The sequence below is a fragment of the Scyliorhinus canicula genome, unplaced genomic scaffold, assembly GCF_902713615.1.
Source record: "Scyliorhinus canicula unplaced genomic scaffold, sScyCan1.1, whole genome shotgun sequence".
Taxonomy (NCBI): domain Eukaryota; kingdom Metazoa; phylum Chordata; class Chondrichthyes; order Carcharhiniformes; family Scyliorhinidae; genus Scyliorhinus; species Scyliorhinus canicula.
The window spans coordinates 177769-202155 of record NW_024055425.1 but is presented as its reverse complement, the minus strand read 5'-3'; the positions used below and the strand labels follow the sequence as shown (position 1 = coordinate 202155).

The 24387-nt window shown below is 49.4% G+C and overlaps 1 protein-coding gene across 4 annotated transcripts; it reads left to right on the top strand.

Moving 5' to 3' along the window:
* Window positions 1-215: 215 nt before the first annotated feature.
* Window positions 216-23116, top strand: LOC119959297 (zinc finger protein 239-like). 4 transcript variants are annotated; one of them, XR_005459150.1, is made up of 3 exons: window positions 216-363; window positions 1032-1120; window positions 11745-12615. XR_005459150.1 is itself a non-coding variant. In XM_038787600.1 (2 exons), exon 2 carries the CDS (start codon window positions 22441-22443, stop codon window positions 23005-23007), a length of 567 nt encoding a protein of 188 aa, XP_038643528.1. In that variant the 5' UTR covers window positions 949-1120; window positions 22092-22440; the 3' UTR covers window positions 23008-23116. The 4 variants fall into 4 exon arrangements, 2 of the variants coding, with proteins under 2 accessions (XP_038643528.1, XP_038643527.1); XM_038787600.1 differs by lacking the exons at window positions 216-363; window positions 11745-12615 and adding an exon at window positions 22092-23116 and having other exon boundaries at window positions 949-1120; XR_005459151.1 differs by lacking the exons at window positions 216-363; window positions 1032-1120 and adding an exon at window positions 10834-10920.
* The last annotated feature ends 1271 nt before the right edge of the window (window positions 23117-24387 follow it).

Below are 24387 nucleotides of genomic sequence, written 5' to 3'. Positions count from 1 at the left end.
TTGGAAGACGGAGTGAGGGAAAAAGGAAGCAATATCTCAATGTCTCTGATAGCGAGTGGCGTTCATCTTTGTGTGGGGCAGAGCTGCTCCATTAGGTCAGAGAATGAATGGAACCGGGTTCGACGTGCCCCTAACAAAGATGGGGGAGATGTTTGCGTTTCGCCGAGGACGTCCGGACAGCAGCGCGTGCGCATTGCAGGGGGTGTGGTTTGTTGACGGAAGCGCGTGGATTATTCCCCAGATCAGATTTGAGGAGGAGTGGTTAATGGTCGCCGGCGTTGCCATGGCTGCGGGGGCGGCACTCGCCAACCGCGCGCGCTGGCATAAGTGGACCCTCGAGCTCAAACCGAGCGGCAGCAGCAGGTGCAGAGGCCGCGCGGGGAGCCTGGGGCTCGAGTAGGAGGCGCAGACCGGGCCAGCCTGCCTCACCCGCGGGGAGGGCACCGCACACTGACCCGGGGATTTGGGCACCAACCTAAAACTTTCCACCCCACGGTTTTCCAGGGTCCTTTCACCCCCACTTGGCCCCTTGGCAGAAAGCAGCTTCTCAAATCTCCTAGAAACCACTCCGACCCCACTTGGCTTCTTTTCCTGGGGTCACGACCCTGAGACACCATCTTAGTTTCAGCCCCCCCACGTGATCGGGTGCCAACTGCTGTGTTGGCTGGAGGAATGATTGCTCGTTTCTCGGGCCGGGTGCTGCACTGGATCTCTCTCGACATTCAACATCGTTCACTTTCAAGCTAAATTTAGTTCCTCCGGTGATTCGATGTGATCTCCTTTTGACGGAGGACTGGACAAGGGGATTGGCACCCTGATTGTCAGTTGACTCCAATCTACTTTTGTGGCCGTCCATTACCATGGCAGTTTGGTGGATGCAGTGGTACTGTGTGCTCTTGGCTTGCTTGTGGTTTAGTTCATGCTGGCAGTATTGCCACCATGGTGGGGTCCCTGATGGAGAGACTCCCTCTTTAAAGAGGGTCCTGAAAGGATTGCTGAGGTGACCAATTTGTGTTCTCTGTTTCTCACAGGAGCCGTGATAAACAGAATGGCCAGGGCGACTTCATGTGCCCAGTCGCATATTCAGACAAACAGCTTCCAGACATCCGCGTCTGAGAAAGTAAGTTGGATTTGAATGTGTCCTCAGTGTCCAGCTGGCCAGGCTTGGTTTGTCAACAGTGGTTAACTGGGTTGGTGAACCGCTGCACCCCATGTGCTAAAGGGACCTTTTATGATGTTTTTTAAAAAAATAATTTTTATTCAAGTTTTTTAATAACAATAACAATAACAAATTTTCTCCCTGCAATTTAAAACAAACAAGGTGTGTTTCCACACCAAAACAAGAAAAGAACTCTTTCCCCCCCCCAAATAAATAATAACAAATAGCAATACAAGACAGAAGAAAATAACATAACAAACCCACCGCTGCAAAAACAAACCCCACCAACCATCCCCAAACCCCCCCCCCCCCCCCCCCCCCAAACGTTGCTACCGAGACCGACCACTCTCTACCCCTTCGCCAGGAAATTGAGAAAGGGCTGCCACCGCCGAAAGAACCCCTGTACAGACCCCCTCAGGGCAAACTTCACCCTCTCCAACTTGATGAACCCAGCCATGTCGTTGACCCAGGTCTCCAAACTCGGGGGCCGCGTATCCCTCCACTGTAACAGAATCCTGCGCCGGGCTACTAGAGACGCAAAGGCCAGAATGCCGGCCTCTCTTGCCTCCTGCACTCCCGGCTCCGAAGCTACCCCAAAGATCGTGAGCCCCCAGCCCGGCCTGACCCTAGACCCAACCACCTCCGACAAAATCCCCTCCACCCCCTTCCAAAACCCCTCCAGGGCCGGACATGCCCAAAACATATGGGTGTGGTTTGCCGGGCCACCCGAACACCTCCCACACATGTCTTCCCCTCTGAAAAACCGGCTCATCCTTGCCCCTGTCATGTGAGCCCTGTGCAGCACCTTCAGCTGAATTAGGCTGAGCTGTGCGCAAGAGGAGGAAGAATTCACCCTCTCCAGGGTGTCCGACCACGTCCCATCCTCAATCTTTCCCCTAGCTCTTCCTCCCATTTCACTTTAAGCTCATCTACTGAGGCCTCCTCCTCCTCCTGCATCAGCTGGTAGATAACCGAGATCTTCCCTTCCCCGACCCACGTCCCCGAAAGCACAATGTCCTGCATCCCCTTGGCGGCAGCCGCGGAAACTCCTCCACCTGCCTCTTAACAAAGTCCCTGACCTGCATATACCTAAAAGCATTCCCAGGGGGGGAGGTTCCACTACCCCACCAGCTCCTCCAGAGTTGCGAACTTCCCATCCAGGAAGAGGTCCCCAAACTGTCTGATGCCTGCCCTGTGCCAACTCCCAAATCCCCCACCTGTTCTCCCCGGCACAAAACGGTGATTACCCCGTATCGGGGCCCAAACTGAGGCCTTCACTTCCCCCCTATGCCGCCTCCACTGTCCCCAGATTTTAAGGGACGCAACCACCACCGGACTTGTGGAGTACTTTGCCGGGGGGAGTGGAAGTGGGGCCGTCACCAAAGCCTCCAGACTTGTACCCACACAGGACGCCACCTCCAGTCTCTTCCATGCGTCACCCTCCCCTTCCATCACCCACCTGCAAATCATCGCCACGTTCGCCGCCCAATAATATCCACGCAGGTTGGGCAGCGCCAGGCCACCTACCTCCCTTCTTTGCTCCAAAAATACCCTCCTTACTCTCGGGGCCTTCTGCGCCCACACGAACCCCAGAATCGACTTATTCACCCTTCTGAAAAAAGCCTTTGGGATCAATATGGAAAAGAAACAAAAACCTCGGGAGCACTGTCACCTTAATCGACTGGACCCTGCCCGCCAACGAAAGCGGTAGCGCGTCCCACCTCCTAAACTCCTCCTCCATCTGCCCCACCAGCCTCGAAAAGTTAAGCCTATGCATAGCCCCCCAGGTCCTAGCCACCTGGACCCCAAGATACCTAAAGCTCCTCTCAGCCCTCTTCAACGGGAGTTCCCCTATCTCCCTCTCCTGATCCCCCGGGTACAGGCCAAACAGCTCACTTTTCCCCACATTGAGCTTATAGCCCGAAAAGTCCCCAAACTCCTCAAGTATCTTCAGCACCTCTGGCATCCCCTCAGCTGGATCCGTGACATACAACAGCAGATCAACTGCGTACAGCGACAACCGGTGCCCCCCCCCCCCCCCCCCCCCCCGCCGCACAATCCCCCTCCAACTCTTCGAGTCCCTCAGCGCCATGGCCAGGGGCTCAATCGCTAACGCGAAGAGCAGGGGAGACAAGGGGCACCCCTGCCTCGCCCCCCTGGAAAGCCGAAAGTCTGCCGCCTTCCTCCCATTCTTCGTCACCACACTCGCCACCGGGGAGCTGTACAGCAACCTCACCCAGCTGATGAACCCCTCACCAAACCCAAACCTCCGCAACACCTCCCACAGGTAACTCCACTCCACCCTATCAAAAGCTTTCTCCGCATCCATGGACGCCACTATTTCTGACTCCCCAGACGTCGGCGCCATCAGGAGCCTCCGCACGTTGGCTCCCCTTTACAAACCCCGTTTGGTCCTCATGGATCACCGTCGGGACCACATCCTCCACCCTCCTGGACAGCACCTTTGCCAACAACTTAACATCTACATTAAGGAGCGAGATCGGCCTGTAAGACCCACACTGAAGGGGGTCCTTGTCCCGCTTCAGGAGCAAAGAGATCATTGCCCTGGACATCGTTGGGGGCAGAGCCTCCGACCCCCCCCCCCCCGCCCTCCCCTAGCCTCATTCAGGGTCCTCACCAGCAGCGGGCCCAGCAAATCTGAAAATTTCTTGTAAAATTCCACCGGGAACCCGTCAGGCCCCGGCGCTTTCCCTGTCTGCATGCTTCCCAACGCCTCCACCAGCTCCTCCAACTCGATTGGTGCCCCCAAATCCTCCATCCGCTCGTCCCCTACTCTTGGGAACTCCAGCCTATCCAAAAAGCGGTCCATCCCACCTGCTTCCCTGGGAGGAACCGCCCGGTACAGCCAGGGCCGGCTCAAAGTACCGGCAACTCGGGCAGTCGCCCGGGGCGCCATGTGCTAGGGGGCGCCATGAAGGAGTGCGTGACCGGCGTCAGAGACCCGGCGCCACGTAAAAGACTCGGGTCCCGCGCATGCGCAGTTGGGCCGCTGCCAACCAGCGCATGCGCGGTGGCCGCCCTCCCTCAGGCCGCCCCGCACAAACATGGCGGATGGATCCAGGCTCGCCGGTGGTCACTTCGGCACCCCAGCCCCCCCCCCCCCCCCCCCCCCCCCGGCCTCCCCCCCTCCCCCCCCCCCCCCCCCCCCCCCGGCCCCGCCTCCCCGCACGCCCCCCCCCCAAGGGCGCCGAAGTTCAGCTTGCCCGGGGCGCCAGCAACCCTAGGGCCGGCGATGGGTACAGCCCCTCATAACAGGATCTGAACACCCCATTGATGTCCTTTCCACCCCGCACTAAGTTCCCACCTGCATCCGTGGCTCCCCTAATTTCTCTAGCTGCCTCCCGCTTCCGGAGCTGGTGAGCCAACATCTGACTTGCCTTCTCCCCTTACTCATGCACCGCTCCCTGCACCCTCCTCCACTGTGCCTCTGCCTTCCGGGTGGTTAAAATGTCAAACTCCGCCTGGAGACTGCGCCGCTTCCTTAGAAGCCCCTTCTCCGGGGTGTCTGCATATCTCCTATCCATCCTGACCATCTCCTCCACCAGCCTCTCCCTCTCGACCCTCCCCCCCCCCTCTCCCTGTGCGCCCGAATAGATATCAGCTCCCCTCTAAGTACTGCCTTTAGTGCTTCCCAAACCATTCCAGCCTGCACCTCCCCGTTGTCATTGGTACCAGATACCCCTCTATACCCCTACGGATCCGCCCGCACACTTCCTCCTCTGCCAAAAGCCCCACATCCAACCTGCACAGCGGGCTCTGATCCTTCCCCTCCCCCAGCTCCAGGTCCACCAAATGTGGAGCATGATCAGAAATGACAATCACCGAATACTCCGTCCCCACCACTCTCGGGATCAGCTCCCTGCTAAGCACTCCCGAAAAAGTCAATCTGGGAGTACGCCTTATGAACATGGGAGAAAAAGGAGAACTCCCTACCCCCCAGCTCCAAAAACCTCCATGGGCCCACCCCTCCCATCTGATCCATGAACCCCCTCAGCACCGAGGTCGCTGCCGGCCTCCTGCCCGTCCTAGACTTCGAGCGGTCCAGAGCCGGATCCAGCACCTTGTTAAAGTCCCCACCCAGAATCAATCCCCCTATCTCCAGGTCCGGGATCAGGCCTAGCATACGCCGCAGGAAGCCCGCATCATCCCAGTTGGGAGCATAAACATTAACCAAGACCACCCGCTCCCCCTGAAGTCTCCCACTCACCATCACATATCGACCTGCACTATCCGCCACCACTTTGGACGCGACGAACGACAGGCTCTTATCCACCAAAATTGCCACCCCACGGTTCTTTGCTTCAAGCCCCGAGTGAAACACCTGTCCCACCCAACTTTTTCTTAGCCTCATCTGATCCGTAACCCTGAAGTGCGTCTCCTGGAGCATAGCCACATCCGCTCCCAGCCCCCTCAAGTGAGCCAAGACCCGGGATCGCTTCACCGGACCATTCAGCCCCCTCACGTTCCATGTGACCAACCGAACCCGAGGGGCCATCCTCTTCCCTCTGCGCCGATCAGCCACAGCCCTTCCTCAACCCACCACTTTCCCAGGGAACCCCCCAAGCCCGCTCCCCACGGTGGCAGACCCCCCCCCCCCCCATCACCATCCATTCCCTCACAGTCCCTGCAGCAACAACCCAGCACCCCCCCCCCCCCCCACCCCCGATGCAACACAGCCACCAATCCCTCGCGCCGGGCCCGTCCCCAATTCCTCCGCCGTGGGAGGAAAGCCCGCACTTCCAACCCGAGCCCCGCCCCTCGACCCAACACGCGGGAAAAAGACGGACACATGACCATCGGGACCCTAACCTGCTCCCCAACCCACCACTGGAAAAAACAAAAAAAGCACCACAATAAGTAACCAACAGCCACAAAAAACCCGAAAGAACCCAAATAACCATACCGAAATAGCGAAAGCAGCGAAAACAAACAGGAAACAACCATCAGCAAACACAGCCAATATAGGCGAAAGGATACCTAAGAGGGCAAAGCCTCCATACAAAGTACATTTCCCCCCAGCCCCCCAGTCCTCAGTTCGAGTCCAAGTTCTCAGCCTGGACAAAAGCACAGGCCTCCGCCGGAGAGTCAAAGTAGAGCTGGCGGTCCTTATACGTGACCCAGAGGCGAGCCGGCTGTAGAAGGCCAAACTTCACCCCCTTCCTGTGGAGCACTCCCTTCGCTCAATTGAAGCCAGCTCTTCTCCTTGCCACCTCCGCGCTCCAGTCCTGAAAAATCCGAACGTCCGCATTCTCCCACCTGCTGCTCCTCTCCTTCGCCCACCTCAACACGCACTCCCGGTTGACCAAGCGGTGAAAACGGACCAGCACCTCCCTGGGCGGTTCGTTCGGCCTGGGCTTCCGCTGCAGCACTCTATGGCGCCTTCCAGCTCCAGGGGACCACGAAACGACCCCGCACCCATCAGCGAGTTTAATATTAGGACCACATAGGCCGCCAAATCCGAACCTTCCAGCCCCTCCGAGAGGCCCAAAATCTGTGGATTCCTCCGGCAGCAGCGGTTCTCCATCTCCTCCATCCTCGCCTGCCATTTCTTGTGCAGTGCCTCGTGTGACTCCACTTTCACTGCCAGGCCCAAAAGCTCATCCTCATTCTCCGAAGCCTTTTGCCGCAGCTCCCGAATCTCCACGGCCTGAGCCGTCTGAGTCGCCACCAGCTTGTCCAGCGAGGCCTTAAATGGCTCCAAAATCTCGGCTTTGAGCTCCTTGATGGAGCGCTGAAGCAGCTCCTGCTGCTCCCGCGCCCACAGCTGCCACGCTGCTGCTGCTTCCCCGCCCCCCGCCATCTTGCTCTTTCTGCCTCTCGCCTTTCTCTGTGGTAAAACTGACTTTTGGACCACTCCACTGCGAGTCCAGTCCATCCACCGGCCGCTGGGCACACTGGCTGTGTTTCCCCTTGGGGGAAAGTCGAAACAGCGCCGTTGCGGGCTCTTAAAAGAGCCCGAAAGTCCAATACAAGCGGGAGCTGCCGAACGTGCGGCTTAACTCCACATTGCCGCCACCGGAAGTCCCAGGGGAAATCATGTTTAATTAATTTGCTGGATTTCTTATGAAGATGACAGAAAGATCGATGAGGGTAATGCTGCAAATGTCGGGTACATGGATTTTCAGTAGGCATTCAATACAATGCAACACAACAAACTTGTGGGAAAAATAAAAGGGACAGTAGCAAAGTGGATACAAAAGTGGCTGAATATTGGGAAGCAGAGAGTAACAGTCAATGGATATTTTTCATGCTGAAGGAAGGTTTATAGCGGTGTTCCCCAAGGGTCGATAATTGGGCCCTTGTTTTTCCAGGTGTATATTAATGATCTAGATCATGAGGCATCATGTGGCACAGTGGTTAGCACTGGGACTACGGCGCTGAGGACCCAGGTTCGAATCGCGGCCCTGGCTCACTGTCCGTGTGGAGTTTGCATATTCTCCCCGTGACTGCGTGGGTTTCACCCCCACAACCCAATATGTGCAGGTTAGGTGGATTGGCCACACTAAATGCCCCTTAAATGGAACAAAAATTGGGTGCTCTAATTTTTTTTTAAATGATCTAGGCCATGGTCTGTGGGGGATAATTTCAAAGTTTGCAGGTGACACAAAACTTGGAAGTATTACAAATGTGAAGAGTACAGTATAGAGCTTCAAATTGGACAGACAGGTTGGTGGAGTGGGCAGATGGGTGACAGATTACATTCAATGTGGAGAAGTGTGAAGTGATACATTTTGGGAGGCAGATCATGGAGAAAGTATTTAAAATAATAGGTTAGATTCTTAAGTGGGTGCAGGAGCGGGGGGACCTGGGTGTATATGTGCAGAAGTAATTAAAGTGGCAGGATAGGTGAAGAGAGCAGTTAAAGCATATAACATGAGCTTGATTAATAAGGGTATAGCCTACAGGAGCAAGCTGGTTATGCTGAACTTGTACAAGACACTAGTTAGACCTCAGTTGAAATATTGCGTACAGTTCTGAGAGCACAACTTCCTCCAACTAACCACAGTTGAGCTAGGGACAGGCAATAACAGTTTATTCATGATTCCAGCCTGGAGAGAACTATCACAGATAAACCTCCGGAGTAGCACCTTCCCCTGATACAGCTCTTTGTCTTTCCCACCTAATATCACATGTCTGGAGCTCAGTAGAGTGGGTGGGGTAGGAGAGGGTGGTGATCATAAGAGAACAGAATTTCAACCTGGACACAGTCTACGAGCACGGTGACCATCCTCATCTAGTCCCTGTTGGAATGAAATCAAGCACAGTATTTATTCACAATTTAGTTCATGGACTTTTTTTCACTTTGTACCTGATATACCTATCTCTGCGGCAACTCAGACACCGTGCTTCCTTCCCTCATTTGTGAATAGACAATAAAAGATTTATTCTTCCACTTTATCCAGATCATCATGTGGAACTTCTCAATTAGTATTCCTGTCACATGGCTGGATTAAGTTTGACACAGGTTCAGGTGCTGACGAACATCCTGGTGTTTCCTCAGCCACAGTAGTAATTATGAACACAACCGAGGACATGAAAGAGAAACACTCCCCCCATCTGATCCCGAAACAAAATGAATTCTTTTGCAAGACATCAAGATGTGATGCAAGTCAAATTAGAGTTACTTTGTGTAAGAAAACTTCATCATGTAGGTTGGGTGAGACCCTACTTGCTGTGAGGGATGAGGGAAAGTCTTTGCGATGGTGTACCACCTCTTTGACCATAATAACTTCAGGGTCAGGATCCTGTCAAGTTTTTAAATGAGTTTAACTGGAGTCTGTCATATTGGTGCCAAAGATTATTTTTTGTCTTTTGGGTGGATCCCATCGAATCTCCTCGAAAGTAGCTTTCCGGGTGAGTCAGTCTGCCTGTTTATTACCATCACCCTCTTCACGAACTCCTGCTGCTGATGCACCTTCACCTTACAAATAGCAATTTGTCTTGGACTCTTATCAGCAATATCCCAAATCATTCAGAGTTTGGAGTGCAAGGTGAGTGGTTTCCTTCCTGCCATGGTGAAGCTGTGCGTGTGTTTTGTTTTGCCAAAGAAGTATGTTTTTAGCAAGGGTGTTACAGCTAATGGAGGTTTCAGAATATTTTATCAGGAACGATTTCAAGGGCTGTGATTATGATAATGCCCTGAGATTTCTGGGCTAAATACTGTGGTGGGTATTTAATGAGGATACTATTGTGGGTGCCTGAAACTCACTGTCGGAGGTGGTGGAAGCAGGGACGGTAGGGGTGTTTAAGGGGCATCTTGACAAATACATGAATAGGATGGGGATAGAAGGATATGGACCCCAGAAGTGTAGAAGATTTTAGTTTAGACGGGCAGAATGCTCGGCGCAGGCTTGGAGGGGCGAACGGCCTGGTCATGTGCTGTACTTTTCTTTGTTCTTTGTTCATTGTACCGCTGTGATTGGGAATCAAAAGCTCAGCAACCAGACTGACACAGATCTCGTTCATAAAACCTAGATTCATTCACAAACCTTACTGGAGTCTAAGAGGGATGTAGCTTCAACTGGTCTATTGGACTTGGCCTGTTTCCTCTGACAGATATGTGTGGCTCTTTCAAACTCCAACAATTTAGCCAATTGATAATGTGAAGCTGCAGGATATTAATGCCTTTATTTTGTAACCCCATAATTCATCTACTCTATCACACCAGGATGCTCCCTTAACTTAAATGTTTGTTAATAATGTCACTGATTTGTGCGGTCTGTTGATTGTTGAATTAACTCAATCAGGTGGCAAGCACTTAAAACCCGCTCAATAAATTGGACAATCAACTTTTCCACAGGGCTGAATGTGACTGAACTGTACAACTGGGAAACCATTTCTATTAAACTCTCGGATTACTACAGCAGATATACTGTCACGTAGATGTACCTTTAAGAAATGGGTGTTTATAAAATTAGCTGCGGCGATGTCAGTGTGTGGGTGAAGCTGGGCTGCCTTTCTGTCTGTTACATTCGTTTTGAGCTGAAAAGCTGCTTTGTGGCTATGTTTTTGGTTTAGTTTTCTGTGTTGGTGAGCTGCATTCAAAGCAAGAAGTTCTGATCTCTCTGTCTACAAGCTAAAGAATGTCTTCAGCTCACTTGATGATTTCAAAGTAATCCCTGTTTCCGTAGAGAATTGAAACCTACTGTCTTTGTTAAAACAGGGTCTGACTTATGGATGTTGCTACAAAAGTTATTAAGGGTTACTTATAGAGTATTGTATCTGTGGGGATTACCAGTGGTGGTAGTTGATAAATTGTTTACTGTTTGTCATAAAGTGTAACTGAATTCATAAAATAAACATTGTTTTGTTTTAAAAATACTTTAGATCTCTGTTGCATCACACCTGTAAAGTGGACCCTTGTGCTCCCCATAACCAGGCACCAGTTACTGCGATTGAACCCAGTCAGAATCAGCAACATCAGAGGAGGGATGAGAGAGAGTAAATAGTATAAAAGCTTTTAAAACTCTGCATGGTCGCACAGGAACATTTTAAGAAATGGAGCATAGCAGATCACCAATTCACAATTTGAGATTTTTTAATGAATTTTTCTTAAATGGTCAAAAAGATATTTTGTATTAACAGTGATGTTTCAATGACGCTATTCCTACCCAGGATTCCCCGCGGGTGTGAATGGGCTCTATTCACTCCAGAGGAACCCAGTGCGCAGGCGCAATGCTCTATCTGGGGCACTCCACTTTGTTCGGATCTCTGCGAGTGCGGAAGGGACTTTTTGGGCGGTGAGTCAGTGGGAGGAATGGAGCCGGGACTCGGGGTGGGGACGGAGCGGAGGCTTTATAAACACCCGGTGCAGGTCCTAGGGTCTAAATAAGAGCCTGCAGGTCCCGAGATTGCAGCTGCCGGATTTTATCCGGGATCAGGCCCAGTTCCACCGCCGCCATCTTCGTTCAGGGGAAGCAGCGCGCATGCGCGGCCACCCTGCCCTCTTTGATCACAGAATCCTTGGAATGCGGAATGAGGCCATTCGGCCCATCAAGACTGCACCGACCCTTCGAAGGAGCAGCCTACCTAGGCCCTCTCTTCACCCTGTCCCCACCTAACCTGTTGAAGGAAACCAGAGCAACCGTAGGAAACCCACACAGAAACGGGGAGAATGTGCAAGTTCCACGCAGTCACCCAAGGCCGGAATTGAACCAAAGTCCCTGGCGCTGTGAGACAGCAATGCTAACTAGACTCCCACCATGCCGCCCAAGGGGCTTCAGGGTTTCAGTGACCAGGAGATAAAATGTATGACTCATTGATTGAAAGGTCCGGTTTACAGTCGCCCTCTTTAATGTCAGCCTCCTTGTGACAATAAAGATTATTATACAGAGGGGGGGAAGGTGCTTCAGGGTGCATCTGTGGCCATCTGAATAATAGAAGAATAAAATCACCAGAATTAGCAGCAGGAAAAAGGTGTTTGTGTGTGAGGAGGGAGCAGGGGTGGAAATTTACAGTTTTTGGGGAACAAGAAAGGAAAGCATGTTCCACAGCAACTAGAATTGTCTGTTCTGAATTTCTGAGCTGTACTGACCGTGATGACATTTGTAAACTCCTTTAACAGGGTATTCAAAGTGGAGGATTTGCAGTAAGAAATCTCAAACCAAACTTCACGTCAAGATCTGACAGTCGCTTTGTTAGGACGGGAAAAACCATTGGCTATTTTATCATCAGTGTGACTGGAAAAACCCGAGACACGGGAAATGATAGAAATTTAGGGATCGTGGGAAGGGATTCCCTTCACATCTGGAATCTCATCGACATACCCACACCAAGGAGACCGTTCACCTGCTCTGTGTGGGAAAGGATTTACTACTTCATCCAACCTGCTGACACACACCAGTGAGTTCACAGCAGGGTGACACTGTTCACCTGCTCCAAAGGGATTTACTACTTCACCCAGCCTATACACAGAGCAACAGGTTCACGCTGTGGATAAGCTGTTTACCTGCTCCGGATGTGGGAAGGGATTTACTACTTCACACAGCCTACACAAACACTAGCGAGTGCACACTAGCTAGAGACCATTTTCCTGCTCGTGTGTGGAAAAGAATTTGGAGTCTGCTTGCACACCAGCAAATTCACACTGGGGTGATGTCATTTATTTGCTCCAAGTGTGGGAAGGGATTCGCATATTCATCCCATCTGCTCACACACTCGCGAATTCACTCTGGGGAGAGGCCATTCACCTGTTCTGACTGTGGGAAGGGATTCACTCAGTTATCCAGCCTGCAGATACACCAACGAGTTCACTCTGGGGAGAAGCCATTCACCTGCTCTGTGTGTCGGAAGGAATTTGGAGATCCATCTAGTCTGGTCAGACACCGGCGAATTCACACTGGGGAGAAGCTGTTTACCTGCTCTGTTTGTGGGAAGGGATTCATTGATTCAATCCACCTGCAGAGACACCAGCGAGTTCACACTGGCGAGAAGCCATTCACCTGCTCAGTGTGTGGGAAGGGATTCACTCAGTTATCCAACCTACAGACACACCAGCGAGTTCACACTGGGGAGAGACCATTCACCTGCTCTGAATGTGGGAAGGGATTTGTTAATTCATCCAACTTGCTGACACACCAGCGAGTTCACACTGATGAGAAGCCGTTTATCTGTTCCGTGTGTGGGAAAGGATTCAGAAGTACAGCCCACCTGCAGAAACACCAGCGAGTTCACAAGTTATTACAGGGTTTGGATTCTGCTGTTATTGCTACTATTAGTCACATCCAGGACTGAACCATGTTCATTTTGACAGTTGGTGAAGTGCGAAGTTCTTTCTGAGCTGGCCGGTTACCCAATTTTCATTTCTGTCGGCTGAATCTCTTTGAGCGAGGGCACATTTCCACTGAAATGATCCACAGAAGCAGATGTAATACATTAATGTTATCCTGAACAGTTGATGAATGTAGGAAGTTATTGTATATATTGTATTATATATCTGTTGCAGTAATATTTTTAAAAATCCTAACATACAGGCAGGTGGTGTGTCTGCAAAATATGCAATTAAGATGTAAAAGCTGGATAATCATTGAATTTTTAAAAATAAATTTAGACTACCCAATTATATTTTTTCCAATTAAGGGGCAATTTAGCATGGCCAATCCACCTAACCTGCACAGCTTTTGGGTTGTGGGGGTGAAACCCACGCAGACACGGGGAGAATGTGTAAACTCCACACAGACAGTGACCGAGGGCCGGGATTCGAATCCGGCTCCTCAGCGCCGTAGTCCCAGTGTTAACCACTGACCCACCGTGCTGCCGTGGGATAATCATTGATGCTAACTATTTAATTGTTCACCTATATTGTGCTAATGGAAATTTGTTCATAGAAAGAAGGTTCCCTGGGGTTCAGTTCATTGAGGGATTGTGTTTAGTCTTATTAAGATGGACATAGACTGTTCGTGGGAAAGAGATGTAATTAATGGGAGGAGCTATGTCTGCAGTAAGCAGTTTAACTTTTAGTCTGTCAAAGACAGGACGACTTGCAGGTTGTGCCTTGACAGATGTCACACCTTTGCTGAAAGCTACTCTCTACACAGGATAGTAAGTAACCCTGGTTTGCTAACTTTATTTACAGCTTTTGACCTGTAATGGGCTTTGATTAATTGGAGATACAGAAGGTAAAAGTTAAAATGTTCACTTTTATTGTAAAGAATTGTTTAACTGTTAATTGTGAGCTATTTTCTGTGATGACAATGTAGTTGGAACTGTGTTAATAATAAAGTTTGTTTCAAAATAAAAGATCCCTTTTGGCCAGTGGAATAATTCCGTGGGTTGGCAGCGCTCCAAAGAATCTTTCTCCACTGATTTAGAATTAATACATTTAATTAAATTAATATATATTTGATTTTGGTGGGTTAGATTTATGCACTTTAGGGAAAGTGGGTGAGAGGGGTTGACGGACTCTTTAGCAGAAAGTGAGTTACTCTAAGGTCATTGGCAAAGGAACCAGAGGTGGAAATGAGATTTTATTTTCTGCACACAGTGAGTTTTTCTGATCTCTCTGAAAGCAGATTCAATAGTATCTTCCAGAGATTAAAATACTTAAAAGGGAAGAATTTGCAGGGCTGTAAAAAACAGCAGAGCAGTTGGATGAATCAAAGAGTCTATTCAAACAAATAGCAGAGGAATGATGGGCCAAATGGACTCCTGCAGTCTGTGAATCTGAGCCTCTTCCTTTGTGCAGGTTAAAAGGGACAGGTTTCATTGCAGCCTCTTCCCTGTATATGTATTTCAAGAGAGGGGTTTCTCGTTCGTTCTGAGTGATGACATAACAATGTGTTCACTCCTCTGTGTATTTAAACATTGAAGTCTTGCATGGCCGAATATAGTCAACAGCCTTCCTGTAGCTCTCTCTGCACACAGCAAGAAAGTGTTTCATAGAATTTACAGTGCAGAAGGAGGCCATTCGGCCCATCGAGTCTGTACTGGTCCTTGGAAAGGGCAGCCTACCCAAGCCCACACCTCCACCCTCTCCCCATAACCCAGTAATCCCACCCAACGCTAAGGGCAATTTTGGACAAAAGGGCAATTTAGGAAAGCCAATCCACCTAACCTGCACATCTTTGGACTGTGGGAGGAAACTGGAGCCCAGAGAAAACCCATGCACACTCTGGGCGTGATTCTCCCATCGGGAGACTAAAGGCGCGATTCTCCGCTGCCCACGACGGGTCGGAGAATAGCGGGAGGGCCTTCCCGACATTTTTCCCAACCTCCCGTTATTCTCCCCCCCCCCTCCCCCCCCCCACCCCACGACTACCCACGACACAAATCGCTGCTCGCCGTTTTTTACGGTGAACAGCGATTCTCCTCTGGCCGATGGGCTGAGTTCCCAGGCCTTTACGGCCGTTTTCACAAACACACCACTCACCGTTCGTGAAAACGGCCGCAAAGTTCCGTTCCCGACAACCATGGCACCGATTGGCACGGCCGCACCACGGTGGGCACCGATCGCGGGCAGCGGGTCTGAAACCTGCGCACTCTTTGTTCCTCCGCCGCCCCGCAGGATCAGTCCGCGCATGCGCGGGTTTGACGCATATGCGTGATGACGTCATCTGCGCATGCGCGGGTTGGAGCTGTCCAATCCGCGCATGCGCGGCTGACGTCATTGTGCGCATCAGCCGCCGTGACCCTTGGCGCGCGGGCTTAGCGACGGTCGCTAAGCCTGCGATGCTGTGTTTCGCGGGGCCGCGCTGCTAGCCCTGACTGGGGGGGAGAATCGGGACCCGGGAGGGGGCGCGGAGGCTGCCGTGAGACACGGCCAGTTTTACGGCAGCCGTTACGACTCTCCGCATTTGCGGAGAATCGCGCCCTAAGTCCCGATGCCGGAGTGAAAACCGGAGTGATTCACCCGGCGTCGGAGGCCGCTCCTCGCCCCCTATTCTCCCACCCCCGGGGGGCTAGTAGTGGCGCCGGGTCATTTACGCGGCGGCACGTAAATTATGTCACCCGCGCATGCGCAGGTTGCCGTCCTTGCGGGCACCCCACAAGAAATGTCGGATTGATCTTGCGTGGCGGAGGAGGAAAGGAGGTCCTCCTTCAGAGAGGCCGGCCCGCCGATTGGTGCGCACCGATCGCGGTCAAGACCCATTTTGACCCCTCCCACCCCCCCAGGCCACCCCCCCCCCCCCCCCCCCCCCCCCCCCGCACCCCAGCTTTCCTGCGCTGTTCCCGCCGGCAGCGACCAGGTGTGTATTGGGCAGGCTGCTCGGCCTATCCGCCATTTGTAACGGGCGAGCGGCGATTCTCCGAGCGGCTAGCCGTAAATCTCGCCGCGCCGGTTTTTAGGGGGGGTGGAAGAATCGTGTGCAGGTGCCAGGGCAGCGTGGTGGGACTCGCCCGGCGCCTCAGCAATTCTCGCACCTGGCGCCCACTGGGAGAACGTGCAGACTCCACACAGACAGTGACCCAAGCAGGGAATCGAACCTGGAACCCTGAAGCTGTGACGTAATTGTGCGAACTACTGTGCTGCCCGTTTGACTGCTTAACAGTAACAGGTTCCACTGAATATGATCTAACCACAATATTCATTTGTATAGCACCTTTAAACTTCCCAAAGAGATTTACAGATGTGAATACCAAACAGAATTTGACACTGAGCCACATACAGAGATATTAGTTGAGTTGACCAGTTGCTCGGTCAAAGAGGAAGGTTTTGAGGAACATCCTAAAGAAACAAAAAGATTGAGGGGCAGAGAGGTTTATGGAGGGAATTCCAAAACCGAGGGCACAGGAAGCTGAAGACAAGATCCCCACTGGTTGTACAATTGAAACCGGGGATATTGAAGAGGGCAGTATTAATGGACACAGATATCTCAGAGGGAGAGCAGCACAATGGCGCAGTGGTTAGCACTGCTGCCACATGGCTCCGTGGTCCCAGGTTTGATCCCGATTCTGGGCCACTGTCCATGTGGGTTATCCCCGTGTTTGTGTGAGTTTCGCCCCCACAGCCCAAAAGATGTGCAGGCTGGATTGGCCACACTAAATTGCCCCTCAATTGGAAAAAATGAATTGGATACCCTTGATAAAATTTTTTTTTAATATATTTCTAGAAGGGTTGCAGAATTGGAGAAGATTGCATAGATGGGAGTGGGGAATTTGTGACCATATGGTGATTTGAAAAGAAAAGAGGCTGTGGAGGTTTTGAAAAAATGGACCTGATTTTAACTGACTCAGAATCCCAGTCATTGTACAGAGGAAATATCAGGCCCAAGGAGAATTTTAAAACTGAGGTGTTAATTGAATGGATAGGCACGGTAGCACAGCTGCTTCACAGCGCCAGGATCCCAGGTTCGATTTCCGGCTTGGGTCACTGTCTGTGCGGAGTCCGCATGCTCTCCTCATGTCTGCTTGGGTTTCCTCCGGGTGCTCCGGTTTCCTTCTGCCATCTAAAGATGTGCAGGTTTTGTGGATTGGCTATGATAAATTGCCCCTGGTGTCCAAAAAAGATTGGGTGGGGTTACAGGTGGGGTGCTCTTTCCGGGGGCCGGTGAGGACTCGATGGGACGAGTGACCTCTTTCTGCACTGTAAGTTCTATGATGCAGATTAGGGGGTGATCGGTGAATGCGACTTGGTGTGAGTTGGGACAGGGGCAGCAGAGTTTCTCTATTGAAGAATACTGGGACAGTTCTATACATTTCCCATCACACTGCTTATGTCGAAAGTCCAGCTGACATCACAGCATTCCATTGGGAGTGTGGAATCCACTGATGTCATCACATTCGCTTGCGGTGATGTCACAGGATGACAGGGGGGAAAGAGAGAGACCTTAAAAAGGAACTAACTTGTTTGTGAGAAGTTAGAAAGGATTTAACAGTGTTCAACACAAAGCTGTTTTATTTAAATTCTTTCCAGAATATTAACCCAAGTAACTGGGTTGAAATTTCTTACCATCAGCAGAACAGACCCCAAAGAAGATGGATCAGTCTTGGATGTGATTCAAAGAAGAATCCATTCACTGTAACTACTTTTAAATTTTTAACATTTAGAATCATAGAATTTACAGTGCAGAAGGAGGCCATTTGGCTCATCGAGTCTGCACCGGCCCTTGGAAAGAGCACCCACCCTAGCCCATACCTCCACCCTATCCCAGTAACACAGTAACCCAACCTAGCTGGACACTAAGGGCAATTTCAGATGGCAAATCCACCTAACCTGCACATCATTTATTTCCCAAGATGGTTCCGGAGCACGGCGAGTCTGTGAGCTCCTTCCCTCTGTCCCTTTCTTTTATCTCCCATCGGCGTTCTGACCTATTAAAACTATTTTCCTCTTATATAATTCTGCACTGTAACCAATCACTGTTTTGTTGATGTACCATTTGTCATTGTTCCCTGCTGATTATTCTTGTGTCTACAATGTACGGACTATGTACGTTCCTCGACCGCAGAAAAATACTTTTCACTGTACTTCGGTTTAGTGACAATAAATCACAACAAATCAAATCAAAATCATATATATACATATACATTATATATTTTTACGATGGAAATTTCATGAAATTAAATGAAAATGAAAAATGAAATGAAAATCGCTTATTGTCACGAGTCGGCTTCAATGAAGTTACTGTGAAAAGCCCCTAGTCGTCACATTCCGGCGCCTGTCCGGGGAGGCTGGTACGGGAGGGTTAATAATAAGGAATATTTATTCCAGCCATTAAATTTTTTTTCCCGCTGTCCAGTGTAACCATTTTGGATGTGGATGGAAAACAGTTACATAGATGTTTGTCAGCAAAGATTGTAAATGGATAAAGTCTATATCCGGACCAGTTGTGCAAAAGTCTGCACTGTACAAGATCAGTATTATCTGCCTTATATTAGTATGAAATTCAAACATTTGATTAAGTTGTCAACATAACTGCTACTTTGTGACGGTTTCTTTCACTAATTCTCACGAATGGTTCAAACCACTCGTTTATTAACGCTGAAATTGTGGAATAAATGAAAGAGGGTGCATAGGTCCATATCTACCTTATTTAGAGGCTTGAGATTTTACATATTTGGACAGTAATGGGAGTACTTGGATTCTGCTGGCCTGTAAGTTTTAACTAGCACGGTATCAGTGTCTATCCTATACCCAAACTTCCTCAAGTCACAATATAAAAAGCTGACAAAAACCATCTATAGATGGCATCAAATCAATTGAAGGAGCATTTATGCATCCTCTGCTTGTAAAAGTAAAAGAACATTCAGCATGGAATAGTTTTATTTCCATCTACTTAACTTCAATTTTACAAAAGCAGAGAAGAACAACACCCCCAAATGCATCACTTTCATCTTTTATTTTGAAATTGTATGAGCAAATTGTTCATCATGATCAAGGTGAGAAATGGTGGTTTAATTGCTGGCTGTGCACTCTTCCATCTTTGGTTTTTGGCATAAACCATTGGCAAACATTCCCAAAGTCAGGGAGAGCAGATTTGATTCTGAGCACAGTTCCCTGCAATGACCCATACTTCTCACTCCGAGCAACAATCTGCGCCTTGTAAATAAACGTTTAAGCACATGGTTGATGCATTACTTGCTGAACCAGGATTGAAGCATAATTTGGGCTTCAAGTTCGGACTTGTAAAAGTAAACTTTAAAGTATCCCGACCAGATAGCAAATGCTATAATCAAATTCATGACGCATCTATTTATGATACAATCACATCCTGTTAAATCACCTAACAAAAATGGCAGTGAATGTAATCATTGAAAGCTACATTCTATTGTGCTATTGACATTATTTTCACTATTTCTGATACCACTCAACCTTATTTGCTTGTGTGTCAGCAGACTGGATAACGCGTGAATCTTTTCCCAATCTTGGGGCAGGTAAATGACCTCTCCCCAGTGTGAATTTGCTGGTGTGTCAGCAGGCTGGATGACTGAGTGAATGTCGTCCCACACTGGGAGCGTGTGAACAGCCTCTTCCCAGTGTGAATTTGCTGGTATAGTGAGGTCAGATGATGGCTTGAACCCAGTCCCACAGTAAGAGCACCTGCTCATAAAACCATCCCCTGCAGGTTCCGCTCCAAGGCATGCACTGTCCGAACTTGTTTGGCCTCCAGTACTGGAGGAGCAGAAATTTCCTCTTTAAATATTGAGAAGACTAAACCCTTCCGTCCCCTCTGCACATTCCACTCCCTCACCACCAACTCCATCCCTGTCCCTGCCAAATGTCTGAGACAGAAGCAGCCTGGTCACAACGCTGGTGAAATATTTCACCCCTTTTGAGCTTCCAGACACATATCCACATCATCACCAAGATCACCTACTTCTACCTCAGCAACATAGCCTGACTCTGCCTTGGTGTCTTTTTATCTGCTGCAGAAACCATCATTCATTATTTTACCTCTCGACCAAATTATTCTAACGCATTCTCAGTCAGCCTCCAATGTTAAACAACCCCCTCCATCCCATCCAAAACTCTGCGACCCATGTGTTTACTCACAACCAGTCTTGTTTACCCATCCCCTGTACTCACTGATCTACAAATGATTCCCTTTCAGAAGCACCGAAAGTTGAAATTTCTCATTCTTCTATTGCTACAGTTGTGATCATCCTGATCTCTGTAATCTCTTCCCCCCTCCCCCCCAACAACCTCTTGAAGATCTCTGCCCACATTTAATTCCGGCCGGCACAGCATTCCTTATTTTTCTGACGCTCCACCATTACTGGGCCACAAGCTCTGAAATTTCCTCCTTAAAAACTCTGTGACTCTGTAACTCAATTTCCTCTGTTGAGATTCTCCTCAAAGCTAATATGTCCCCTGTGGCTCAGTGCCAATTGTTATTTTGTAACGTCAAGGCACAATACAAATACGAATTATTGTCATTGCCCTGGACATATATCATTGTTCTGCCTAATAAATACTCAGAGAGAAACAGTTTGATGGACATTCTGACACGAAGAAACAGGAACAAAAAATTGCCCCCATCAATGATGGCGACTGAGCCTGCGCTGTGCTGCTGCTGCCCCAATAAAGATGGTGGGTGCGCATGCGCACTGCTGCGAGCAACCAATTAAAAGGCCAAATGCACATGCGCATTGCTGTCGTGTGCGCAACGAAGATGGCGGCCGCTTTGTCCTGTCAGAAAGCTGCAGCCCCCGCTCAAATCACCGGATAGCGGTAGGTTATTTTTCAGGGTTTACTGTTTCTATAACATGTTTATAAAGTGTGTCTAACGATCTGGCTGATCTATCCGACCTGCCATTCCCACCTTTAAGGATTGTGCATCCGAGAAAGAACCTTCACGTCGCCATTAATCAGACTGCGCACGCGTGACTCAGCCCAGTCCCGCCCCCTCATTCACTCTGATTGGCTGGAGGACCAGCCGCTCCCTTCATGGATTTAATGAAGGTCAAGGCAATAGTTGGATTATTGAAAGACTTGACAGAGTTGTTGGATACCATTTTTCAGGTTGCAGGATAAAACATGACGTAATTCACTCCCCACAGCCTTGAGCTGCCTTTGAACTTCATCGAAGCCTTGACGCTTCATTTGTGTTGCTGGCGTAAAGTCCTGAACCCTCCCTCCTGGAGCCAGGTGCCACCTCACCGTACCGGTCTCCAGGACCTTCTTTCAAGTTGTGGAAGTGAATAATTACAGACCTGGGATGAAAACTATCCCTTAGCCTCAGAGACAGGATACAATGTAGGGGCTTTTCACAGTAACTTCATTGAAGCCGACCCATGACAATAAGCGATTTTCATTTGAAACACCCAGGCTTCACATCCAGCTTGAGAAAACGTAGCAGCCGGTCCCCAAAGAACTTAACGGGAGCCTTACCCTCCACCTTCTGACGGGCCGATGACTCAGATGTTATTTCTCCGACCCTTAGTTCTCCAAGTCCTTCAGGACCTCCGCCAGCCACTTGACTGGTTTTCAAAGGATTGAATTCTTGCCTCCATCGAGGAGACATCTTGTGAAATGTTCAGGATTCTCTTCTCTAGATCATCGAGCCTCTGCATGGCGTTTTGCAGCTGGGCCTCGTGGGCACACAGATATTTAGTCAGCACACTTAGCCTCTGGTCAATAACACGGATAATGTCGGCAGTCATAATTTTCGGCGCCTCCCAAACAGCGTGGGGTCGAGAGACCTCCTGAGGGTCAGGCTGCCATGTTGTAAAAGCAGCTCCATCCCCACTGAATCCACCTGCGCTGCTTTATCAATGATTTCTTGACTTTTTCCAGCATAATCCTACCAGACCAAACCTCCGATGTCTTCCAGGGATATCATAACAAATATTAATTCAAAGACTATGTAGGTGAGTGCGAGGCAATCAGGGTAAGTGATGAATTATAGTTGTGTGGTGCCAGAACCTGGATGTCGAGGGTTATGGGAAACTGGCAGATAAATGGAGAGAAAGCTGAGATGAGGTATTTCTGTCCTGTACTGACAGGCATAACTTTTGTTAAATGTTTTCACAGGATACTAGATGAGGAGGAATTACAGACAGAAATCTCAAACGTCACGTCTCGATCTGATAGTCACTGGATTCCCTGGAACCTCAATATCGTCGGCCTTTCAATCTAGAACGAGAAATGTTTGCTCGAACTGTCAGCTAAAGACTTACAACATCAGTGTGACTCAAAAAGCACCGAGATACACACACCCGAGTGAGTGTGTTCCAGTGAACTGACTGTGGAAAGAGCTTTAACCAGTTACACAGCCTGAAAAAACATCACCATTCACAGCGGGGAGAGACCATACCTGTGTTGTGTCTGTGGCAGAGGCTTCAACTGATTGTCCAGCCTGGAGAGACACGAAACCCAAAACATGGAGAAACCGTGGAAATGTGGGGACTGCGGGAAGGGATTCCGAGCCCCATCAGAGCTGGAGACTCATCAACACAGACACACTGGGGAGAGGCCGTTCACCTGCTCCCAGTGTGGGAAAGGATTTACTGAACTATACAGCCTGCATGCACACCAGCGAGTTCACACTGGGGAGAGGCCATTCACCTGCTCTCAATGTGGGAAAGGATTTTGTGATTCATCTCGCCTATTGAGACACCAGCGAATTCACACTGGTGAGAAGCCATTCACATGCTCTCAGTGTGAGAAAGGATTTAATCAATTATCCACCCTACAGAAACACCAGCGAATTCACACCGGGGAGAGGCCATTCACCTGCTCTCAGTGTGGGAAGGGATTCATTCAGTTATCTCACCTTCAGAGACACCAGCGAGTTCACACTGGGGAGAGACCATTCACCTGCTCTCAGTGTGGGAAGGGATTCACTCAGTTATCTCACCTGCGGACACACCAGCGAGTTCACACTGGGGAGACGCCGTTCACCTCTCAATGTGAAACGGGATTGCCTGTTTCGTCGGACATGCTGTGACACCAACAATTTCACAATCGATTACAGGGGTTGGATTCTGCTGTTATTGTTTCTGCTCTACATCCAGGACTGCATTTTGTTCATTCTGACAGGTGGTCAGTGGGGATGGTCAGAGGGTTTCTTTCTGCTGGACTGGCCGGTCTCACCACTTTGCCTCCAGTGGGCTGATTCTCTTTGAGCCTTGTTGCTAATACCTGGCTTCGAATTGCACAAGGATCACAGAGTGAAAGGGTGTTTGCAAGTTTGAAGATATTTAGTTTCCATTTCTGTTTCAAACCCCTCAAAGCGTGCCACGTTGCCATGGAGATGGGCCCTGGTGGTTACATGGTTCTTTTGTTTAATTTATCTGGGTGTTCCTCACAGAAGAAACCTATCAGGGTGCGAGGGGCAAGTTGTCTGAGGTGGACTGGGAAACTGATTGGTACAGGGAATACCTAATGTTTAAGGAATTATTACATATTTATCAGGGTCGCGTAGCTCAGTTGTGCTGGACGACTGGTTTGTGATGCAGAGCAAGGCTAACAGTGAGGATTCAACTCCCGTACTGGCTGAGTTTATCCATGAAGGCCCGGCCTTCTCAACCAGGCCCCTCGCCGAGCAGCCTATGGTTTTCTGGAATTTGTACGACGTTTATTTCACATTATTATGGGCCAGGGTTGAGAGAACATCAAAGTTTGTTTTTCCTCTAGAAAGTGACTCAATAATTTATCCCATTTTTTAAGAACATCCGCGTTTTCCAATTTAATTTGAGGGTTGTCAAATTCACAGCCATCTGGATTTGGTTCGTCACTTTGACTGAAAATTATTAAAACCTCCTCCTTTTGCTCTCCTTCTCTTTCAAAGTACCTTTTAAGCATATTCACGTGACACACACAATGAGTTTTCCTTCTATCTGGTGTTTTTAACCACATAATTCACCTCACTTCCCTTTCAATCTGATACGGTCCACAAAACCTTGTTTTTAAAGGTTCACCTACCACTGATAACAATACTAAAACTTTATCTCCACTGGCAAAAGTACAAAATTTTGCTTTCTTGTCCGCTACCCATTTCATCACATTTTGTGCAACTTTGAATGTTGTCCAGCCAATTCCCCTGCTCTATTTAATCGTTCCCTAAATTCCAATAATGTAAGTTCCGACTGCTCACTCACCAATTGTTCCTCAATCAATTTAAGTGCCTCATGACCAAAAATTAGTTCAAAAGGACTGAATTTGGTTGACTCATTAGGTGCATCCCTAATTGCAAACAGTACGAATGGAATTCCTTTGTCCCAATCCTCTGGATAATCGTGACAATAAGCCCTCAACATTGTCTTTAATGTCTGATGCCACCTTTCTAAGGCTCCCTCCTGCGATTCTGGATGGTAAGCAGTTGATT